Source organism: Dipodomys merriami, unplaced genomic scaffold (genome assembly GCF_024711535.1).
Source record: "Dipodomys merriami isolate MVZ:Mamm:240054 unplaced genomic scaffold, mDipMer1.0.p SCAF_9, whole genome shotgun sequence".
In the NCBI taxonomy this organism is placed as follows: Eukaryota; Metazoa; Chordata; class Mammalia; order Rodentia; family Heteromyidae; genus Dipodomys; species Dipodomys merriami.
In genome coordinates, this window is record NW_027206512.1 from 51,827,087 (window position 1) to 51,848,803 (window position 21,717).

The 21,717-nt window shown below is 42.4% G+C and overlaps 1 protein-coding gene across 1 annotated transcript in view; it reads left to right on the forward strand.

Annotated features, from left to right (window-relative positions):
* Sel1l3 (SEL1L family member 3) overlaps window positions 1-21,717 on the forward strand; it is a 114,045-nt gene that overhangs the window by 18,063 nt on the left and 74,265 nt on the right. The window contains exons 3-7 of the mRNA XM_070012928.1: window positions 4,825-4,951; window positions 6,755-6,876; window positions 8,386-8,501; window positions 11,818-11,876; window positions 20,592-20,724. Of these exons, the coding sequence (XP_069869029.1) occupies window positions 4,825-4,951; window positions 6,755-6,876; window positions 8,386-8,501; window positions 11,818-11,876; window positions 20,592-20,724 (557 nt within the window). The remainder of the gene's footprint in view (window positions 1-4,824; window positions 4,952-6,754; window positions 6,877-8,385; window positions 8,502-11,817; window positions 11,877-20,591; window positions 20,725-21,717) is intronic.

The window sequence follows — 21,717 nt, forward strand, 5'->3', positions numbered from 1 at the left end:
TTCCCCCTAAAAGTTCATTGTGATCTTCAGCTAAATGGATCAGAAGTATGATCTCCTTGTAACACAATTCCCCTTATAACCAAATAATTCAAAGTTAAGTCAAATGTTAGAGGCAGGCTTGACTTGTCTTTGTAAAAAAATAAAAAGGTTATGCAGCAGCCTGTTCAAGCCAACAAGGTGACGATCCTTCTTCTAATTATAAGCTATATATTTGGTACTTAAAAAAAAAAACACCATACAGACCTAATTCTTTTTCTCCCCCGTTAATCACGGCAGTCTGAATTTTTCAGTAATAACACTAATTAGTGCCTAGTATCTGCATTGCCCTTTCCAATTTTCAAAACACTTTTTCCATGCACATTGTCTCATTTAATCCTCCTGATAGTCCCAGGGGAAAGACAGTATTATTTTCATCCCATCTTTAACGAGGGGGAAAAGCAAGATTCAGGGAATTTATTTAACTAGTTCTTCCTTCTTTCGATGCTGTTAGGCCGCCTCTGTGCAATATGCTAATACAATCCTAACTCAGGTTCTAAATTAGAAGGAATACTTTTTTTTAAGTTGAATTTTTATCTATGTGAATCATCCGTCTCCTTCACCCACTGGACTTTGCCTCTTTGAAGCCAATTGGGCCGTGCTGAAGAGATTCAGAATCTCGAGTGGGAGACTGTGGATCATGGCTGATTTCTTCTCTCTACCTGTGCAGAGATGTTTGAGGCTTTTGTTCTCTTCTTCCTTAGCTGCCAAAGTAATGCATGTTGCTGCTATAAAAAAAAATTCAAATAGTGTAAAAGGTTTAGAAGAAAGAATATGCTCTGCCCACCCCAGTCTTCTGGTCCTATTCCCAGAAGCAAACTTGGTACAAGAGTTTCTTGTGTCTCCTTCCAGAAATATTCTCTGCACATAGAAGCATTAAGTTTAGCTTGTCTGCATGAGCAAATGAGAGAATTCTAGCAACTCCTGCCTGTGCTCATTAGCAATACAGTAGAGATCTTTCTTTATCAGTACCAATGCATGACCTCGTTCTTTTTCAACCAATCTTTAGCATTCCATTGCCTGACAGTCTATAATTTATTTAACCCATCTTCTATGGATAGTTATGCAGGTCATTTCTAGTCTTTTTTTCTTTCAACTAGGCTTCGCTGAACATCCCCGCACATGTGTCTTTCTACAGACATGTAAGTGTATTTGGAGGATAAATTACTAGGAGTGGGATTTATTTCATTCTCAGTATTCCATAGACTTCCACATCCCCAGCTCATATTCTTCTCGGGGGAAGTTGTGACTTAAATCACCTTTGCTAGAATCTTTAGTCTCAAGCTTTGGCTTTAAAGGCAATAAAACATCTGATCACTACTGCCTTTTTAATGTCCTGTGTTTGGAGAGCATTATCGAGTTACCTGGGCTTTTGGGCTGCACTTCTCAAGTTGAAAGACTGTACTTTCTCTGCCCCCAGGTTGCAATCACAGACTTAGACACAGTGATTCCTCCCAGGGAGTCTGGCTAACTTCTCCACACGCAAGATGAAGGTTGGGCTCAGCTTCATTCTGGGCTCAGTTTGAAGTTCAGTCTGACTAAGTCTGTGTCACATGGTGAAAGGACCTTCCCCAGACAAGGTTTTGAATCCCTCGGCTAACCTAGAAAATGGGCCTCGGGATTCCCCCCACCAGGAATGAGATTAAAAGTGGTTAGCAAGCTGGAGCCCGTGGCTCACTCCTGTAATCCTAGCTATATTGGAGGCTCAGATTTGAGCATCACAACTCAAAGACAACCCTGGACAAGAAAGTCCTGGATACTCTTAACTCCAATTAACCATCAGAAAGCCAGAAGTGGAGCTGTGGCTCAGGTGATAAAGCATTAGCCTTGAGCACAAAAGCTCAGAGATAGCACCTAGGCCCTAAGTTCAAACCCCAGGCCCAGCACACACACACACACACACACACACACACACACACACACACACACACACACACACACACACACACACACACACACACACACACACACACACACAGAGTAGTTAGCAAGCAGGAAGGATTGGGATCTACAATTAGTTTTATGAGAGTGCTATACTTAGTGCCAAAGAAAGAAGCCCCACAGCTCTAACCTGAAGGGGGGTTACCTTGGACAGTAGGGCCTTGGCATTCACTTTGAGGATAGTATTCAATAAATTATGTGACATTCAATATTTTATCATAATATAGGCTTTGCCCAAAGGTAGGCAAATGTACATGTTGTGAGACTTCTTTTTTTATTGGAGTTTTTATAGAGTTTGAATTGAGAGCTTCATGCTTGACATTCTACTACTTGAGCCACTCCACCAAGCCATTGCTAGAGATGGAGTCTTATAAACCTATGCTCTAGCTGGCCTCAGCCATGATACCCTGATCTCTGCTTCCCCAAAAGCTGAAATTACAAGCTTGAACCATCACATCCAGCGCTGAGCGTATTTGAAGTAAGTTAGGACAGGTTAAGCTATGACATTTGGTAGGCTTAGGTGTATGAAATTTGTATTTGATACTTAAGTTTTACCACTCCCATTTATTGGACGGTAGCCCCACCATTAAGGAATATCTCTATAGCCTTCTTAGCAGTTGTAATCAGCTACTAGACAATAATCTAAATGTTATGTTGGGCTAGATGAATTCAAAAGTCCCGTTCCAAAATGGCATTCAGAACTTCTGATTATAACAGACACTATTATACCTAGGGAGACTACCACAGAAGTCTGAAATTAGATTATTGAAACTACAGATTTTACAAGAAAATGATTCTTACTTTAGCTTTGTTGGGTAGTAAAGAAATGTTTTCGTAAAATTATTTTAGATAACCATCACTCTCAGAATGCCTTCTGGGGTCTAACGTGCCTGTCTGGTCTCTCCTGCTTCATTCAGCATGGTGGAAGGCAAACCAATGTTGAACTGATTGTCACCCTTTCTGGGAAATCTCTCCCTCAGATTCCAATGACACCTTTGCAGAATTTCTGCTTAATCCCATCTCCACCATCAAAACACACCAGCAACTCCAGTGTGCCCAAGTGAGCTCAAATAAAAAAATTGCTAAGTGTTTCTGTTGGAACTGATTATTCTACCCTTTTGGGTCTTCATATACATCTTTAAGAACATTTATAGGCACTGAGGGAACACTGGCTTATTTAATCTTATTAAATATATACACAAGGGCCTGAGATTCTCCAAACTGCTCTTACGATTTCCAAATTATATTAAACCAAAGGTACTGCTCTACTTAGTAAAATTTCTTGTTTCCTTTTGGGAAATGAGAGCTGGAATGGCTAGTGCCCCAAGCAGAGGGCCCCATAATTTGTGCCAATATTAGTGTTTGGTAACTCTCACAGGAGCTAACTCTTCTTCTGTGAAGCTCAGGAAAATGGATGCTTCCATCAATTAATTATGAATGGTTAAACCCAGAAACATTGTTTTTTCAACTTTTTAAAATGAGTATTGCTCTTTTTTTGGTGGCTAATTGGAGATAAGAGTCTCATGAACTCTTCTGCCCAGGTTGGCTTTAAACCACGATCCTCAGATCTCACTTTCCTGAGTAGCTAGGATTATAGACATGAGCCACCAGCACCTGGCCTCAAGAAACATTTTAAGAAAGAGAAAAGTATATGTGTTTGTTTGTTTGTTTGTTTTTGGTCAATCATGTAGCTTGGGGCTGTAACTCAAGCCTGGACACTGTCCCTAAGCTCTTTTGCTCAAGACTAGTGCTATACCACTTTGAACCCCAATGCTATTTCTAGTTTTCTGGTGACTAATTGGAGATAAGAGTATCATGGACTTTCCTGCCCAGGCTGGCTCTGAACCATGATCCTTAGATCACAGTCTCCTGAATAGGTAGGGTTACAGGCAGGAGCCACAGAATCCTTTTTCTTTGGTGGGGGGAATATGGAAAAAAGAAAATGTATACTTAGCCTTATTCATGGAAATAAGTATTGAATACGTAACTGAAAGAATTCAGTTTTCCTTGTGTGATAATAGTTGGGCATCCCTGTGTTTTCTAGAACCACAGAAATCTCCCAGGATTGTGAACCTGCTGTAAGGGGAGTTGTTAGTCCCTTTTATGTAGGGCAATGTGCTCAGTGTTTCTGGAAACTTCGCACCAAAACCAAACTAAAACAATGCTTTGGATGTAGTTCTGTGGTAGAGCACTTGCCTGGCATATAAACCATTATGTGTGTGTGTGTGTGTGTGTGTGTGTGTGCACACGAGTGCGCATGCATGCCTGTGCACATGTGTGCACGTGCATGAGCACGCTCACCAGTACAAGCTTGCCTCAGTATTGTTCTTAGCTTTTTTGCTCAAGACTAGTGCTCTACCACTTGAGCCACAGCTTCATTTCCCACTTTCTGATGGTTAAAATTACTGCCCTGGCTGGCTTTGAACTGGGATCCTCAGATCTCAGCTTCCTGAGTACCTAGGATGACAGTTACGAGCCACCAGCACCTGGTTAAAAAACATTTTGTTGTTGTTTCTTAACCCCCAAATAAGTAGAAACCTGAGTTTGAGACCTGAAATTTGACTTTGCCACTGTTAAACTTTGTGAACTTAACCTTGGACATTCCATCTGTAGAACAGGGCTAATAATAGAATCCAGACTCATAGGGTTGTTAGAAAAACAAGAGAGAATAGGCTTGTATGGCATTGTTCCTGGCTTGTATTTAGTGTACTATGAACATTTGCTTGAATTTCTAGGCGATTACATTTATATGCTTGATAGCAGCTGGGCAGAGGGGCCCAGGGAGCGTGATTTGGAGAGGCATGTTTTCCTAGAGCTAATGGATGCTGACTCCTTTGCTGTTTGCAGATGAGGCTACCCTCCTTGCCTTTCCCTATGCCTCCAGTGGAGAAAACACAGGCATCGTGAAGAAGCTTCTGAGGTTTCAGAACCGAGAGCTGGAGGCCACCCGATGCCAGCGGACAGACTACCCCGTGTAAGGGTGGGAGACTCTGGGGGGCTGGTTTGATGGGAATTGTTTCCTTGGGTTTGGTGTGTGTGTGTGTGTGTGTGTGCTGGTATTGAGGCTTGGGCTGAGAGTCTGAGCACTACCTCTTTTTTGCTCAAGGCTGGCACTCTACCATTTGATCTACACCTTCACGTTCAGGTTTTTGGTGGTTATTTGAACATAAGAATCTCAGGGACTTTCCTTCTCAGGCTCATTTGGAACTCAGATCCTTAGGTCTCAGCCTCCTGAGTAGCAGGATTCCAGTGCCATGTGGCAGGGCTCTTTTATCTGAGTCCAAGCTGGCTAGCGGAAGAACTGCTTAAAAGGACACAGCTTGGCCAGGTGCTTTGTTCAAATGTTCAGATCTAATATTCAGCACAAATGTGCAGAGAGACCTGTGGACCTGGAAGGTAGGGTTGGAAGCCCTCCATTTGCCTTTATATTTCAGTCCCTGGAATGAAGTGAGCAGGTCAAGGGGTTCCCCATGTAGAGACCTTACAAGGTTTCTAGGGTAGCTGGCCCAAGCCAGCACAGACCTGTGGCTTTGGTTTTGCCTGTTCTGTTCTGGAAGACTGGATGAGCTGCTAGAAATCTCCCAGCTTCCGATCTCCATCCATTGATTTGGGCAAAATCCACATATATCTATTTTTGCCTTCTGCTGAATTGGAAATGCCGAATATGGTTCCTGATTCACCTCAGATCAGATGGATTTAGCAAAATGATTTAATTCTTCCATGCTGCCGGCTGCAGGAAGATCTTGACTCACTTTACTGAGCGTATGTTCTTGCTAAGCTTCCTTGTAATAACTTGTCGTCATGAGCTTGCTCAGCTGGGCGGGTCAGGAGGGAGCTTTGGGACACCATCTGTTTGCATATCGTGTCCCTGATTTTGAGGCTGCATTATAAAGCCAAGAATATTCTAAAGGACTTGTTTGGATATATCCCCAAAGAACCCCAGAGCTACTGATACTTTATTCCAACCTGAATTGGCTCCAGAGGAAAATGGAGAGAACTTGATGTATTTTTTGACCTTGATTCTGCTTGCCTTTGACCTTGACTTGTGTGTTTCCTATGGAAAAGGAATCCATTCCCAGCTCTTTATCTTTGAATTACTGGCCATGGTGTAATGTGTGGCCTAAAACAAGTGTTCAAGTATTTTCTGAGTCACTTGATGGATCACACGTAGCTTGGCTAAGCATGTACTAGTTAAGTAGCTCCACAAATCACAGATGTGTGTTTGCAATTGAAATAGCCCCATCTTGGCTAGCCAAGAGACCCAAGACTGAACAACCTGAAGCAAGTACTAAGATGTTTCTGTAGGTCCAGTTTTCCTGTAAGGAAGCTATTTGCAGATTATTACATTGTTCTACCTTAGGGCTTTTATCTTTGAAAGAAACAAAATTGCCTAAGAATCCCTAATTGTGTTTTTTCTCTTAATCATACATATTAGAAGAGCTTCTTATCAAACCACCTCTTATTAAAATCCATATTTTTATTTGATGTCTGGGCTTTATTAGCTTTAATCAAGAATTCAAATAGCAAGCATGTGATATACTCCAGGAGGCAAGGAAGAGTTAGAATGTCTACTGGCCTTGTCTGATGAAGCTTAAGTCCTGTGTCTGTAGTTATGAGGACTGCTACTTTTGTCTCAAAATATCAGGCTTTGCAAGCGGATCTCCCACGATGAACACTAAGGCAAAGAAAGCAATTTACTTGGCCATTGTTAACTGTAATTACCCATTCTTGGATGATATAAATCCACAGATTATTTTTTTTCCCCTCACTCCTTCAGGTTTACTGTTTCGTTGTGGCTTTATTTACTCCATTATTGCAAGGCCAATCTCTGTGGGATTCTGTACTTTGTGGATGCTGATGAGATGTATGGCACTCCTTCCATATTCCTTACTGAAGAGGGTGAGTGTAAACAGAACCTTTAAAGTGATACTGTCATTTTCTTATCCGCTGTCTGTTAGCAGATGCATCTGTCTAGAACAAGGAGGATTTTGTCAATGTAGGATAGTAAGTACATAAATTGTATGGTTTACTCTGTGTGTGTGTGTGTGTGTGTGTGTGTGTGTGTGTGTGTGTGTGTGTGTGTGTGTGTGTGTGTACTGGTCCTGAGTGTGTGTGTGTGTGTGTGTGTGTGTGTGTGTGTGTGTGTGTGTGTGTGTGTGTGTGTGTGTGTGTGTGTACTGGTCCTGAGGCTTGAACTCAGGGTCTCGGCACTGTCCCTGAGCATTTTTGCTCAAGGCTAATGCTCTACCACTTGAGCCACAGCTCCACTTGCAGCATTTTGGGAGCTTAATTGAGGATCAGTCTCACAGACTTCCTTGCCAAGGCTGGCTATGAACTGGGATCCTCTGATCTCAGCCTTTTGTTGCTGGATTACAGGCATGAGCCACCAGCTCCAGACTGTATCTCAATCATACCAGTTACTTAAATATGAAATCCAGTAAAATTAGACTGGGCAAGAAAAATGAAGTCCTTCTATAAAATCCAAATTCAGCCAACTGTCAGTGGCCCCTAGCTGTAATCCTAGTAACTCAGGAGGCTGAGATCTGAAGATTTCAGTTTGAAGCCAGCCTGGACAGACAAATCTTCAATTAACCAGCAAGAAGCTGGAGGTGGAGGTGTGGCTCAAGTGGTAGAAGACCAGCATTGAGTGTAAAAGCTAAATGAAAGGGCAGAGTTCAGAGTTTAAGCCTTAGGGCTGGCACACAAAAACAAAACAAAAAAAAAAACAAGTTAATTATTTTGGGAAGACACAGTAAAAAGAGGTTACAAAAAAGGTTATGGAGTTAAGACAAGGACAGTTTGAGAATATAAATTGAGAACATCTAGATGGCTCTTGGGCTTGGGATTGTTTGCCAAGTCTCTTTGTTTTCTTTTGATTTGGAAAAAAACAGAGATGGGTTGTTTTTTATGCAAAATAAAGACCACAGGGAACCAAATGTGAGCTTCAAATGAAACCTTTATGTTTTTTTCCTAGAAGCTTAAAATAAATGTGTTGTTTATAAATGCATTTTTACTTTTGTTGTTTTTGTTTTTGTTTTTGCTTGTGGGTTTTAAAGGATTGGGTCTTGCTAGTTGGTCCAGACTGATCAAGAACTTGCACTCCATATTGTTCAAAAAGAAATGTGCTCATTACCTAACTTAAGTAACTGTACCCCTCAGCACATCACCTTTATAATAAACTTAAAACAAAAAAAGAATTTAAAGAACTTGCAGTACTTCTGCCTCAGACTCTTGAGTGCTGGATTACAGGTATACATCACCACACCCAGCTTTTGCTTTTTGTTTGTTTAAAGGGAAAACAGAACATAGTATTCGAGCTTCTTAGGACAATTGTAAAATGTAGCTGTTTACTTTTAAGAGGTGCTCATTTTTGTTCTTCATTTTCATGACCTGTCATGTTCTTTTTAGGTTATTTGCATATTCAGATGCACCTTGTCAAAGGAGAAGACCTGGCTGTCAAAACCAAATTCACCTTACCTCTGAAAGAGTGGTTTCTCCTGGACATCTCTTTCCATGGAGGCCAGGTATCTATAGGCATGCTTCATCTCAAATCATGGTGGCGTTTTCCTTTCCACTTAAGCAACAGCTATAGAGCCAGAAAGTAACCAAATTTGCCAGCAATTTTGCAGTAAATGACGCCTCTTTACAGCACTGCACTTGGCTAAATCAAACTTTTATAGATGGAAGTTTCAATCATCAGAATCTCATCCCATTTAATTAACTTTTAAAGTGCTTCTTTCGACTCTGGCGTGAATGAGTAAATAATCTAGCTGCTCTTGAGACACAATTCTCTGAGCAAATCTAGGCCTTTTTCCCCTAGGGAGATAGATGTGGAAGGGATTGATGTGAAGACTGCATCAGCCATGTTTACATTGTGTGATCAGAGCCAGGACTTTTTTTTTTTTTAAAGGAAATTTATTGGCTTCATTCAGCTGAAAAATGGTTGGATTGCTTTGTATGTGTGTGTGTGTGTGTGTGTGTGTGTGTGTGTGTGTGTGTGTGTGTGTGTGTGTGTATGTGTGTGTGTGTGTGTGTGTTAGTTGAAACAATTACTTATATTTGGCATTAAATGCACTTGTAATAATGGTAAACCCTAGTAGGCTGGAGGATCTTTATCTGCTTTATATGTAAAAACTGACTGTTCCAAACTCCCATAACACAGATTTTATGGATGATGGCAAATCTGTTGTTATAATTGAAGACAAATCCATTTATTCCTGTACCCAAAGCCAGCGTACTTTTTTTTTTTTTCCATCTTCTTTTCTGGTTACTTTATTTTTCTCATCAGCTTTCTTTATTGATTTGTGATTTTCCTGCAACAAAACTGGAAGAGGCGTTTTGTTTGTTCTTGTATATTAGATACTACACAGCTTTCCCCTGATGCTTGGGGTTGATCACATTTCCTTTTTTTTCTAAAGAGAAAAATAAATCAAGCCAGTTCTTGCTGCCTTCCCAAGAAGGCTTTCGCAGTCTTCATAGCTGAGTGCTCTGGGGTATATAAATATTTCCTTAAAACTGTGAAATGACTTCGCTGTGGTCCTCGATTTCCCTTTGGTGTCTGGAGGCTGATGACGGTGGTGGTGCCCGGCTGCTGTTTTCTATGGAGTGCTGCGTGTCATCGAGGCAGGCATCCATCCGGTCTTCAGAGCACATTCACACATCTTACTTTGCACCTGCTGTATGTAAAGCATTAGGCTCCAGTTGCCTATAGACTATTTATGGAAGCAACATTAAGCACGTGAAGAGAAGTCACAAGACAAGTTTAATTGCCAAATGATTCATATTGATTTCCAGCAGGGAGACAGTTTTTTCATGTTGGGGGAGGTTTTGTGAGCAAAATCTTTAGGTTTGGGGAGAAGAATTTAGATGGAGAAAAGAATAAGCAGTTTTTCAGGATATCTAGCAAACATTTCTGCCCACGCTGGCCTTGAATCCTGATCCTCCACATCTCAGCCTCCCAAGTTGCTAGGATTATAAGAGTGAGCCACTGGCACCTGCCTACAACAGAATATCAAGATTTCTGTATAAAAGGAGTTCTTTTCTCACAGCAGTAGAAATGACAAGTTCAACATCAAGCGTCAGTATCTGCTGAGGGCCTTCTTCCTGCATCCCAACAGGGCTAGAGAGTAGGAGCCTAAGGATGGAGCCTCCGTCCTGGTGTGTTTCTTCCTCTTTGTATAAAGTCACTAATACCATCATGGGGGCCGCATCCTCATGGCTTCATCTGTCACTAACACTTCTCCAAAGCCTCACTTTCAAATACCATTAACATGAATTTAGGGAGTAAGCTTTCAAGAAGTGAATTTAGTTGGGGGTCACATACAAACTGAAGTCACTGGATTAGAAAATTACATATTATAAAAAACATAATAGGCTGGGCATATGTAATCGTAGCCACTCAAGAGGCAGAGATCTAAGGATGGAGGTTCACAGCCCACTTAGGCAAGAAAGTCTGTGAGACTGTTATCTCCAATTAACCACCCGAAAGCCAGAAGTGAGGCTGCGGTTCAAGTGGTGGAGTGCTAGCCTTGAGCAAAAAAGCTCAGAAACAGTGCTCAGGCCCTGAGTTCAAGCCTCAGGACTGGCACCAAAACAAAAATTTAAAACCTAACAAGTATATCTTTCAGGCTAGAATATGCAGAATCTTGAGTATCAGGGAATTCATTCTTCCATTTATAAGGCAGTTGGGCATCTTGGAGAGGTTTTGAGCAGAATAAAAAAAATCCCTTAGAAAGATGAACATGTGGGGGAAAATGGAAGAGAAGCTAGGAGGCCAGAAAGGTGAAGAGAAAACAAAGAGTTTTTCTGTGTAGGAAGACTTTGCCTATTTGTTTTCCTTTCCGTTCTATCTGTTCTCCCTAAAGCACGCTGCATTGGTGATTTGGGTTGGTTTCTACTCTTTGTTTTCTGAAGAAAACAAAGGGAAACTAGGAAATCTACTCAGTGATTTTGTGTGTGTGCCAGTACAAGGGCTTGAACTCAGGGCCTGAGGGCTGTCCTGTAGCTTTTCACTCAAGGCTGGAGCTCTACCACGTAAGCCACAACTCCACTCTGCCCCTCCCTCCCCTCCCACCAATTATAAAGTTCGTTTTCAACATAGTGTCTTGTACAGACTATTAGGTAAGTCGTCACAATCACTCCCAGGCTTTTATTGGTTAATTGGAGATAAAAGTCTCATAATCTGGCTTTGAACTGTGATTCTCAGATTTTAACTTCCTTAGTAGCTAGAAATACAGTCCTGAGCCACCAGTGTCTGGCTGCTCAATGATTTGTATGGAAATGTTGGAGAAATAAAAGTAGCTTGTAAGTCCATGGACTTACCTTATAAGTCACAGCACAAGAAAGATCCACATGAGACCACAAACAGCATTCATGACAGAAACACTGTCCCTGCTGAACAAGAGTGATGATTCTTTGTGCTTAGGGAAAGGGAAGTAGGAAGAACAGAGTGTGAACATCCAGTCACAATCTTATTTCTATCCCTAAGGCTCTTAGGGAATCAGACTAAAGTTCAAAACCTTCTTGTGGTATCACACACATTTCCTTGTCTTTTCATGAAACAAGCTTGTAAGCCCAGACACATCAAATGAACCTTTGGCTTGGAGTTTGAAAGCATCTGAAAGCCATTGGCAGAAACTACGCTGTAGATATTTTTAACCAAGCCATTTAGGGACGTTACATTTGTTAAGTCTTAAAATATGTACAGGGCTAGTAAACTGTTGAGCTTATTTTTGCAGAAACGGATCAGGTGAAAGACGAGCATTTTTTATGAGTAATTTATATCGAGGACTCTGTTTGTAATGGGAGATTACTGATCCTTGTATCTCTCTTCCAATGTAGATAATGGTGACCACCAGCCTTGGCCAGGACTTGAAAAGCCATCATAATCAGACCATTAGGTAAGTGCAGTATTTGTATGGGTAGTACTAGGGTTTGAACTCAGGGCCCTGCACTTGATTGGCAGGCACTGTACCTCTGAGATACGCTTCATCCCTTTGGTCAACTGGTTACTATATTTTTGAGATCGGACCTTGCTTCCTGCCCAGACATGTATCTGAACTGTGGTCCTCTTATTTTTTGCTTATTGTCAAAGCTAGGATGAAAGGAGCAAACTACCATGACCAGCTTCTTCCATTGAGATAGACTCTTGTGGGCTCTCCTGCCTGGGGTAATCTGGAAGCATAGTCCTCCCAATCCCAGCCTACCATGTAGCTAGAATGACAAGTGCACCTGTACCCAGCTATTGGTTGAGAAGAGATCTCATATATATTCTTGGACTAGTCTATGATCCTCCTGATCATAGACTCCTAAATTATTAGTATTACAGCATGAGCCACAGATACTTAGCTAATGAGTGTGAACTGTTTCATTTTTGTTTGTTTGTTTTGTCTTTTTTCATCTTGGCCTAGTCAAGGGCTAAGGGATCTTCACACTTCACACTTCAAAACTAATATTATTCTATACACCTAATTCAGCTTTTCCATGCATAGACTATTCCCTGCCCTGTAGCTAGGCTTTGTTCCTTTTTTTTTTTTTATTTCTTTCACTAGGCATAAACTCACCCTACTTTTCCCACAACCTTTTTTTTTTTTTTATTTCTAAGCAATAGAAACTAGTTCTCTCTCCAGCTCTCATTGTAAATTCTTCCTTTCAAGGCACTTCATAATTCATTTTCTTTGAAAATTATCTTCTACAAAGGATTCAGCAAAATATAAATCAAAGTATTAATGTTGCTTATTGAGAATGGTTGGTAACTTTGGCTTGGTGTAAAACATAAAAGCAGACAGCCTCCATATTTATGATCATAATCAAGATTTGAAATGTGTGCAACTATTGATATTAGAGTAACTTTTCATCCTTGTAGAACTGTTCTCTCCAAGATTACTGCAACAGAGAACTGGATTCCTTGCCTTTGCTTCATAATTTTTTTTTAGTTTGCTCTGTACATGTTTGTAATGGGGGTTTTTACAGAGTCAGAACCACAAGAACACCTTCATTAGTAATTTGCAATTCCCAGGGTGACACTGGTAGCTCACACCTGTAATCCTAGCTACTCAAGAGGCTGAGCTCTGAGGCTGATGGATCAAAGCCAGCCCAAATAGGAACATCCATGAGACTCTTATCTCCAATAAACTACCCCAAAAAAGCCAGCAGTGGAACTCTGGCTCAAGTGGTAGAATGCTAGCCTTGAGAAAAAGAAGCTCAGAGATAACTCCTAAGACCAGCACAAAACAAAGCAAAACAAAACAAAAAAGATAGTAGTTAGCACCCAGGGCTTGAGTTCAAGCTCCAGAATCAGCACAAAAAGAAATGAATAATAATGAAAAAAAAAAACCCAGAAATTTGCAATGTCCCGCTATAGTTAGGTAATATATGTATAACTAAATGTTTGTAAGTATAAAGATCAGAAATAAAAATTACCAGATTTTAAATACATGACTTAAAAAAATGTCTGGACCTGGGAATGTGGCTTAGTGGTAGAGTGCTTGCTTAGCATGCATGAAGCTCGGGGTTTGATTCCTCAGTAGCACATGAACAGAAAAGGCCAGATGTGGCACTGTGGCTCAAATGGTAGAATGCCTTGAGCAAAAGAAGTTCAGGGACAGTGCCCAGACCCTGAGTTCAAGCCCCAGGACTGGCAAAAAACAAAAATAAAAACAAAAACAAAACGTCTAGCCAGCTTGGAACTTTGTATGGGGAAGTGGTTTTTTGGCTTGCTTTCATTCAGAGATGCCTTTCGTGCAGGATCAAAGTATGATGTCTCACCCAACCCAACTTCTGTCAGATTCTTAAATAAGGCAGAGGAGGGCAGAGGTAGGAATAGAGGAACATCTCTCTCTCTCTCTCTCTCTCTCTCTCTCTCTCTCTCTCTCTCTCTCTCTCTGTCTCTGTCTCTGTCTCTCTCTCTCTCTCTTCTTTAAGCCATTCCTATTTACATTTAAGTCAAACTGATTTCTTTTGGACTCTGGACACTTAGAACAATTCTTATTTTCCTGGCTGAATTAGAGGATTAGAGGTTTATAGGCAGGCTAAAGAAGCGTTGTCACTTAGCCTGCAAGGAGAAGGTCAGAGAACAACTTGATCACTCCAGTGAAGCATAGAAGAGGGGCCAGGCCAGAGCAAATGCCTTATACTGCTCCAAGGTCAGCAAAGACGTTCAGCAGACAGCCGCTTTTAGTTGTGTAGCGGGCTCTGAGTCTTCGGTGACAAACTCAAGACTGCAGAGGCTAGAGACTTCTCACTGGAAAAACAAGATCTTCGGCTCCTTTGGAAATCCCTCCTAGAGCCATATTCTGTGAAACTCTAGGAACTGAGGGTTTTTATTTTAGGATGTGAAGTCTAAAATAGTAGCTTCTCCCCTTCCCCTGCCACCCACTCTAACCTAAGGATGTGTTTGACAACTGATCAAATATCACTGGCTCCTTTCTATTTCTCATGTAAGGGCCTCGTCGCCTCTGAAATTCCAGAAGCCTGGAGGCCGATGTGAGTGAGTGAGGGGGACAGGATGGTGACAGGATGGGGACCCGGTGAGGTGACTGACAGACATGCCTTCCACATAGCATTTTGGGGAGTACCAGAAAGCTCAAAACGGGGGCATCCGGAAGCCAAATGTCTTCAGGAACCGAACCTTATCTTCCTATTTCTAGAGGCCACAGGTTCAAAATCATGGTTCTGCAGGCCTGTTCTCGCTCTAAAGGTGCTAGGAGAGGACTGGTTCCTGGCCTCTCTTCTGGCTCCATGGAGCAGTGTAACTGCATCGTCCATCTGGGATCTTCCTGTGCATGTGTCTATATTCTGATGTCCTTTCTGATAAGAATGTTTGTCATATGGAGATCATCTGACTCCAACATGATCTTAACTTACTGCATTTGCAATGATTGTACTAGCAACTGAGGTCATAGTCTAATTCACAGGACTTCAGATTTCAGCATATGGCAGGGGGGTGCGGGGAGGGCAATTCCACTCAATACCAATCATGATAGCACAACATTTGAATACAATTTTACCAGGAAAATGGGTGTAAAGACTCGGTGACAAGTAAAATATTAAACTTTGAAGTAAAGATGGGATTAAGATGACTATTTAAGAAACCAGGTCAGACTGGGGAGAGGTGATATCTCTTTAGCATCTCAGTGAAATCTTCAAAGGTGATGCAGGCAATAGTGGGCCCAAGTATACTTTATCACTGCCTCAGAGGCCCTGCCTGCACTTCTGCGGGCCCCCCGCCAACAGCAGAAGAGCTAGAGTCCAACTAGTCCCACCAGAGTAAAGATTTGTCCTGGGGCTCCTAGGCTTAGAGACCGGGACTCAGCTTTGCCAGAGCCCCATTTTCATAGTGAGCCAAGCCAGTGAAGTGAACATCAAATAGTTCAGGCTTTCTGGTCAGAGATGTTCTCAGGAAAGTGTTATATGCTCCACTTGTTCTTGCAATGTAAACATGATGTTGGCTCTGCCCTACAAAGGTGGTGTTAGAAGACCAAGAAAGAAAGTGCTCAGGAAAGAGGCTGTCAGTAACACTCAATGACAGGAACAACATCCATCTATCCATCCATCCAACATCTACCATCTACCCATCATTTGCCATCCATTTATCATCACTCTACCTTCTATCCATCTATCCATTTTCCATCCTTCCATTCTCCATCTATCCATTATCTACCATCCATCATCCATCCACCCATTCATCCATTCATTCATCCATTCATTCACTCACCCATCTATCCGTCCATTTATCATCCACCCACCCATCCATCTATTCACCCACTTACCTATCCATCCATCCATCCATTCATCCATTTATCCTTCCTCCATAATTCTTCCATCCATCATCCACCCACTCATTCAACATATACTTGTTGAGTATACATCATGTATCAGACACAGTGCTTGATTCTGAGAATAACATAATAAACAAAAAGAATACAGTTCCTGTCTTCAGGGAGCTGAGAAACCTAACAGGGGAACAAAGATGATACAAAATTCACGAATCAATTAAAATTTTAAGTTGGAAAAATTGCTGAGAAGAAAACAAACAGGGTAGCTTGGGAGAATCTCCAGTAGGTCAAACTTTTGACCAAGTCCTGAGGAAGTGGCACTGTGAACTATAGTTACATCAGTGATGGAGGGCAGCTATTTTGAGGCTCAAAGTTTTCCACCAGATCCGACTCTTTCTTTTTTGAATTTTTTATAGTTATTATAAAAAGTAACGTACAGAGGGGTTACAGTTATAAAAGTAAAGAGTATGTTTCTCTTTGGACAATATCACCCCGCTTGCACCCTCCCAGTTTTTTCCTCTCATCCCCACTCACATAGATCTGTTTCTTGATTCTGAGTGGGGCCTGCCTGACAATGTCTGTGAATCTTTTGGACCCCTGGTGCTGGGCGGTAATAAAGCAGGGCACTCTGTGTCCAGATAAGAGGAAAAGATAGTTTGCTGGTATGGCTGAGATTTTCAAAAGGGACCAGTCTGGGCTTTGAAAGAATGTTGCTTAGCTTTTATGTCAACAAAATTGATGACCATCTAACAATGCACAGTACAAGGGATTCTCTTGTAATCTTTGTACCGACACAGAGGAATTTCAGAAGACTAAGTGGGAACATCAACCTAGAGCTGGAGGACACCATCAGACAGATCTCCTGATGGCTGATAATAATGACAACTTAAAAAGTATAGTGCAGTGCCATAGGGACCAAGTAATTTCTTGTTGGTTGAAAAACATCAGTTAAGCCAGGTGGTGGTGGCTCACGCCTATAATCCTAGCTACTCAGGAGGCTGAGGTCTGAGGATCAAGGTTCAAGGCCAGCCCGGGCAGGAAAGTCTGTGAGACTGATCTCCAATTAACTACCAGAAAACCAGAAGTAGCGCTGTGGTTCAAATGGTAGAGCACTCACCTTGAGCTGAAGAGCTCAGGGACAGCGCCAGACCCAGAGTTCAAGCCCCATGACCAAAAAAAAGAAAAAAAGAAAAAAAAAGTTTGATTTCAGAGTACTTGGGATTTGGATATTCTGAATAGAGTTACTCAGCCATTAGAACCTATTCAAATACTCCCAACCCCCCAAAATATCTCCACAATCTAGAAGACTTTTGATTCTAAATATTTTATCCATTTCAACTGTCATTAATTTAGCCTCAATAACCAAATACGCAAGTGTTATTATTGTTTCCTGGGGCTTGAACTCAGGGCTTGGGTGCGCTCTGTGTGTGTGTGTGTGTGTGTGTGTGTGTGTGTGTGTGTGTGTGTGTGTGTGTGTGTGTGTGTGTGTGTGTGTGTGTGTGTGTATTTGTGTGTGTGTGCGCGTGACCTAGAACTTGAACTCAGGGCCTGGCCTCTGACCCTGAGCTTCTTTTGCTCAAGGCTAGCACCCTACCCCTTGAACCACATCTCCACTTCTGACTTTTTTGGTAGTTAATTGGAAATAAGAGATTCACAGACTTTCCTGCCTAGGCTAGCTTTGAACCATGATCCTCAGAACTCAGCCTCCTAAGTAGCTAGAATTATAGGTGGGAGCCACCAGCACCCAGCTACTATTTCCATTCTTTTTTTTTTTTTTCCCCGGTCGTGGGGTCTGAACTCTGGGCCTGGGCCCTGTCCCTCAGCTCTTCAGCTCAAGGCGAGCACTCTACCACTTGAGCCTCAGCCCCACTTCTGGCTTTTATCTGCTTATGTGGTGCTGAGGAATCGAACCCAGGGCCTTGTGCATGCAAGGCAAGCGCTCTACCACTGAGCCACCTTCCCAGCCCCACTATTTCCATTCTTAAAGTGGGGAGATGAAGTCACCAGAGGTGCAGCCAGTATCTGGATCATATCATGTCCTAGGCTGCAGGGCAGAGGAGATGGGACCTTGGTAACCCGCTAGGTTGGTTAAATGGAAGCCATTTCTGCTTCTACGGCAAAAATCTTGTATCCAGTGCCAGGACCTGTCTCCCGAGAGTTGGTAGAATAGAATGTTTGAGTCTTTTCAAGGTTGGAAAAGAGAGTCAGTTTTATTCAGACTTAATAAGTCTGTCTTCCCTCCTGAGAGGCTGGAGGGGGAAGAGGGAGGAGTGTAAAAAAAAAAAAAAAAGGAAGACACTTCTTCTAGTCTTCAAGGCTGAGGTTCTGAAAGGATAAATACCTCCAAGGGAAGTCCTTCCTTTCCTTTGAGTTGTGTTAGTGTACACTAATGCGTGGGAGGTGCGGACTTTTCACTCTCCCTTACCTGCCTCCTCTCCAGCCTGGTGCACCTGTGAGAAGCCGGGACTGTGGTCTTTGCTCGGAGGCAGTCAGTCCCTCCCCTGTCCTGGAATGACCCTGGTTGTCTGACTTCCCGGATCCAACTGTGTGTTTATCTTGCTGTCACCCTGGCCCTTTGCCTCCTCCACTCCCCCGGCTCCTGGTGGCCTGCCTAGCATTTTCTCTCTCCTTGTGCTCCCTTTTGCCCTCAGAGCTTCTTGGCTCTTTCTCCTTTGCCTAGTTTCTCACCTGGCACCTGTCCTGGGCCTCGTCCATCCCTGCTGCTCACATATGTTCTGGTACTACCATGGCCATCCATTCTATTTTAATTTTTGAAACAGCTAATAAGTGCACATGGTTTCAAAGAGGAAAAAGGAAGTTGTAATAATCACGGAAAAACAATTAAATGTGTTTCTTTCCTTTTCAACTCTGCTCCCCATTTGCCTAGATGCGTTATTCTCTATCCTATGGGGAAATACTGTTTTTATTTTCTTTTGTTTTTGTTTTTGGTTTTTTTGGGGGGGTCCAGTCGTGGGACCTGAACTCTGGGCCTGGGCGCTGTCCCTCAGCTCTTCAGCTCAAGGCTAGCGCTCTACCACTTGAGCCACAGCGCCACTTCTGGCTTTTTTCTTTTTGCTTATGTGGTGCTGGGGAATCGAACCCAGGGCCTCAGGCACGCAAGGCAAGTGCTCTACCACTGAGCCACCTTCCCAGCCCTGTTATTATTTTCTTATATAAACTTCTAGAGTTTATACAGGGAAAAAAATCATACATTTCTTTTTTAAATGGATACTATAATCTGTTCTGCCCCTTTATTTTTACTGTACTATTTTATTCTATTTGCTCTGCTGAGCTTTGAACTCAGGACCTTGTCCTCAGTAGGCAGGAGGTCTACCACTTGAGTAATCCCCCCCATCCCCTCCCAGCCCTTTTTTGATTTTTCAGATAGGTCTTTTTTTTTTTTTTAAACTTGCCTTGGATCATAATTCTCCTACCTATTCCTCCTGAGTAACTAAGACCACAGGCAAGAGCCACCTTGGCTTATTGATTTAAATGGGGTATTTGCTAACTTTGTGCCTACGCTAGATTGTTTTGGTAGATAATCCCAACTCACCTCCTGAGTAACTGGGATTACAAATGTAAGCCACTACTCCTGTCCTTGCATGTTTACTTCTTATTGGACAGGATGTTTTGCAGATCTTTCCAGTTCTTTCTGACCCTTTCTTAAGCTGCATAATAAACAGCCCGCATTGTGGGCTTTGTGAAGGAATGGATGTACCAGCTCTTACCTCTAGACACCTGGAGTTTTCCAATCTTTGGTGAATGTAAACAACACATCAAGGAACGTGTCAGGCATTTCACATAGAACATCTATTTTCCACATCCTTCCTCTTGCTTCCAGGGCCCTGGACAACCATCGCGTCCCCTGTGGTGGCCACTGTGTACCCCAGCCAATCTCACAGGCTGAATATTGATTCTGAAAATGGATCAATCAATGAAACTGATAGAATTGTTTGTGATTGTTAGTTTTAACTGAAATTATTTTACTCTACAAGAAACAAAAACTTATTGAACAAATAGAGAAAGTGAATACAGAGGGCTTAAAATGCAGACTATTGATAAGGACTGCTGAGGAGCAGGGCACAGTGAAGTCAGTGGGCTTGATCATAGATCTTGACCTGTGTGTAAAAATGTCACAAGTCTTTCTCCTCAGAAAACTAATGTATCCTTCTCCTCCTCCTCCTCCTCCTCCTCCTCCTCCTCCTGCTCCTCTTCTTCCTCCTCCTCCTCCTCCTCCTCTTCCTCCTTCTCCTCCTCCTCCTCCTCCTTCTCCTCCTCCTCCTCTTTCTCCTGATTCTAGGGCCTGAACCCAGAGCATTGTCCCTGAGCTTTTTTTGCTCAAGGCTAGCTCTCTATCACTTGAGCTACAGCTCCACTTCTGGCTTTTTTTAGTGTTTAATTGGATATGAGAGTCTCATAGACTTTACTTTCTGACTGGCTTTGAAAATCAACCCTCAGATCTCAGCCTCCTGAGATCCTAGCTAGGATTACAGGTATGAGTTACTAGCACCCAACTGCTAACATTTTTTTTTTCACTTAAGGCTGGTGCTCTCCACTTGAGCCACAGCTCTACTTCCAACTTTTTGGTGTAATTGGAGATAAGAGTCTCACAGATTTTCTTCCCTGGGCTGACTTTGAACTATGATCCTCAGATATCAGCTCCTAAACAGCTAGGATGATAGATGTGAGCCATAGGCTGAAAAGTATGTTTTAAAATAATCTGATTACAGTTTAGTGATCGTGTGTGTGTGTGTGTGTGTGTGTGTGTGTGTGTGTGTGTGTGTGTGTGTGTGTGTGTGTGTGTGTGTGTGTGTGTGTGTGTGTGTGTGTGTTCTCTAGCTTCCGGGAGGATTTCCATTACAACGACACAGCTGGATACTTCATTATTGGAGGGAGCAGGTATGTGGCTGGTATCCAAGGTTTTTTTGGACCTCTGAAGTACTATCGCCTGCGAAGTCTCCAGCCTGATCAGGTGAGATGGGGGGGTGGTGGCACCAAGAAGAAAATTATGGGATGCATTGGTGATGGGTGGGCCACTAACAGGCAAGGAACCCACTGTAAACAAAAGATTTACCCAAGCGGATCAGCCCCCTGAGCCACGGGCTCAGTCATCAAACGTAATTAATACCGAGGTCTTTCCCCCAGCCAATACAATAATAGATTTCTGTGCACATTTGCTTCATTTAGTACTCATAAAATGGAACCCATTTACTTGCTCTGTTTTAATAACTACTAGCTTAATTATAGAGTAGATTTTTATCAGGCCGTTGCCTATCTAGTGATTAAGCTAATGAAAGGAGAGAATCTTAGTTATTTGGTAAAGCTTCTTTTATACACTATTATTTAAAGTATCACAAGAGGAGATAGATACTCCAGCGAATTAAAATCTTGATGGTGTCTCCTGCTCTCTGCAGAAGCTGGGATTTGGGCTCCTGCTGTGGTGGGCTGGCTGCGGAGGCCTGAACTGCTGAGGACTAAGTACCGCCCACCCCTTCCGGAGCCCTGAGGAGCTCCCACCCATGAAGGGACCTTGTAGCTGCTGGTGGCTCCAGCCAGCTGGGGGCCAGAGGAGGGGGCTCTCTAGCATAGAACTTCAGGGGGGTCTGTTTCGTCAGCTGTATTAGGGAGATCAGAATCCCCATACTCTCTGGAAGTTTCATTCTCTCATGTTCCTGACCTGCAGGGTTTATTCTGGAGAATGCAGAAAGCACTAGGCAAAGTCATAATTAGAACAAATGGGAAGTCCTTCTGCCTATAGAGACATCGTAAAAATTCTAGGAGGTGGAAAGAGGAAATTCATTTGGTTGTGCAGTAAACACTGAATACCTACTGCACATCAGACTCTGGGCTAGATACTAAGCTAGATTGGAATGGTGCTTTAAATATTTTTTGAAGACAGTCTATTTAATAGCATCAGCATACATATGCACACATATATTTATACAAAATGGACCCAAAAGTTTTT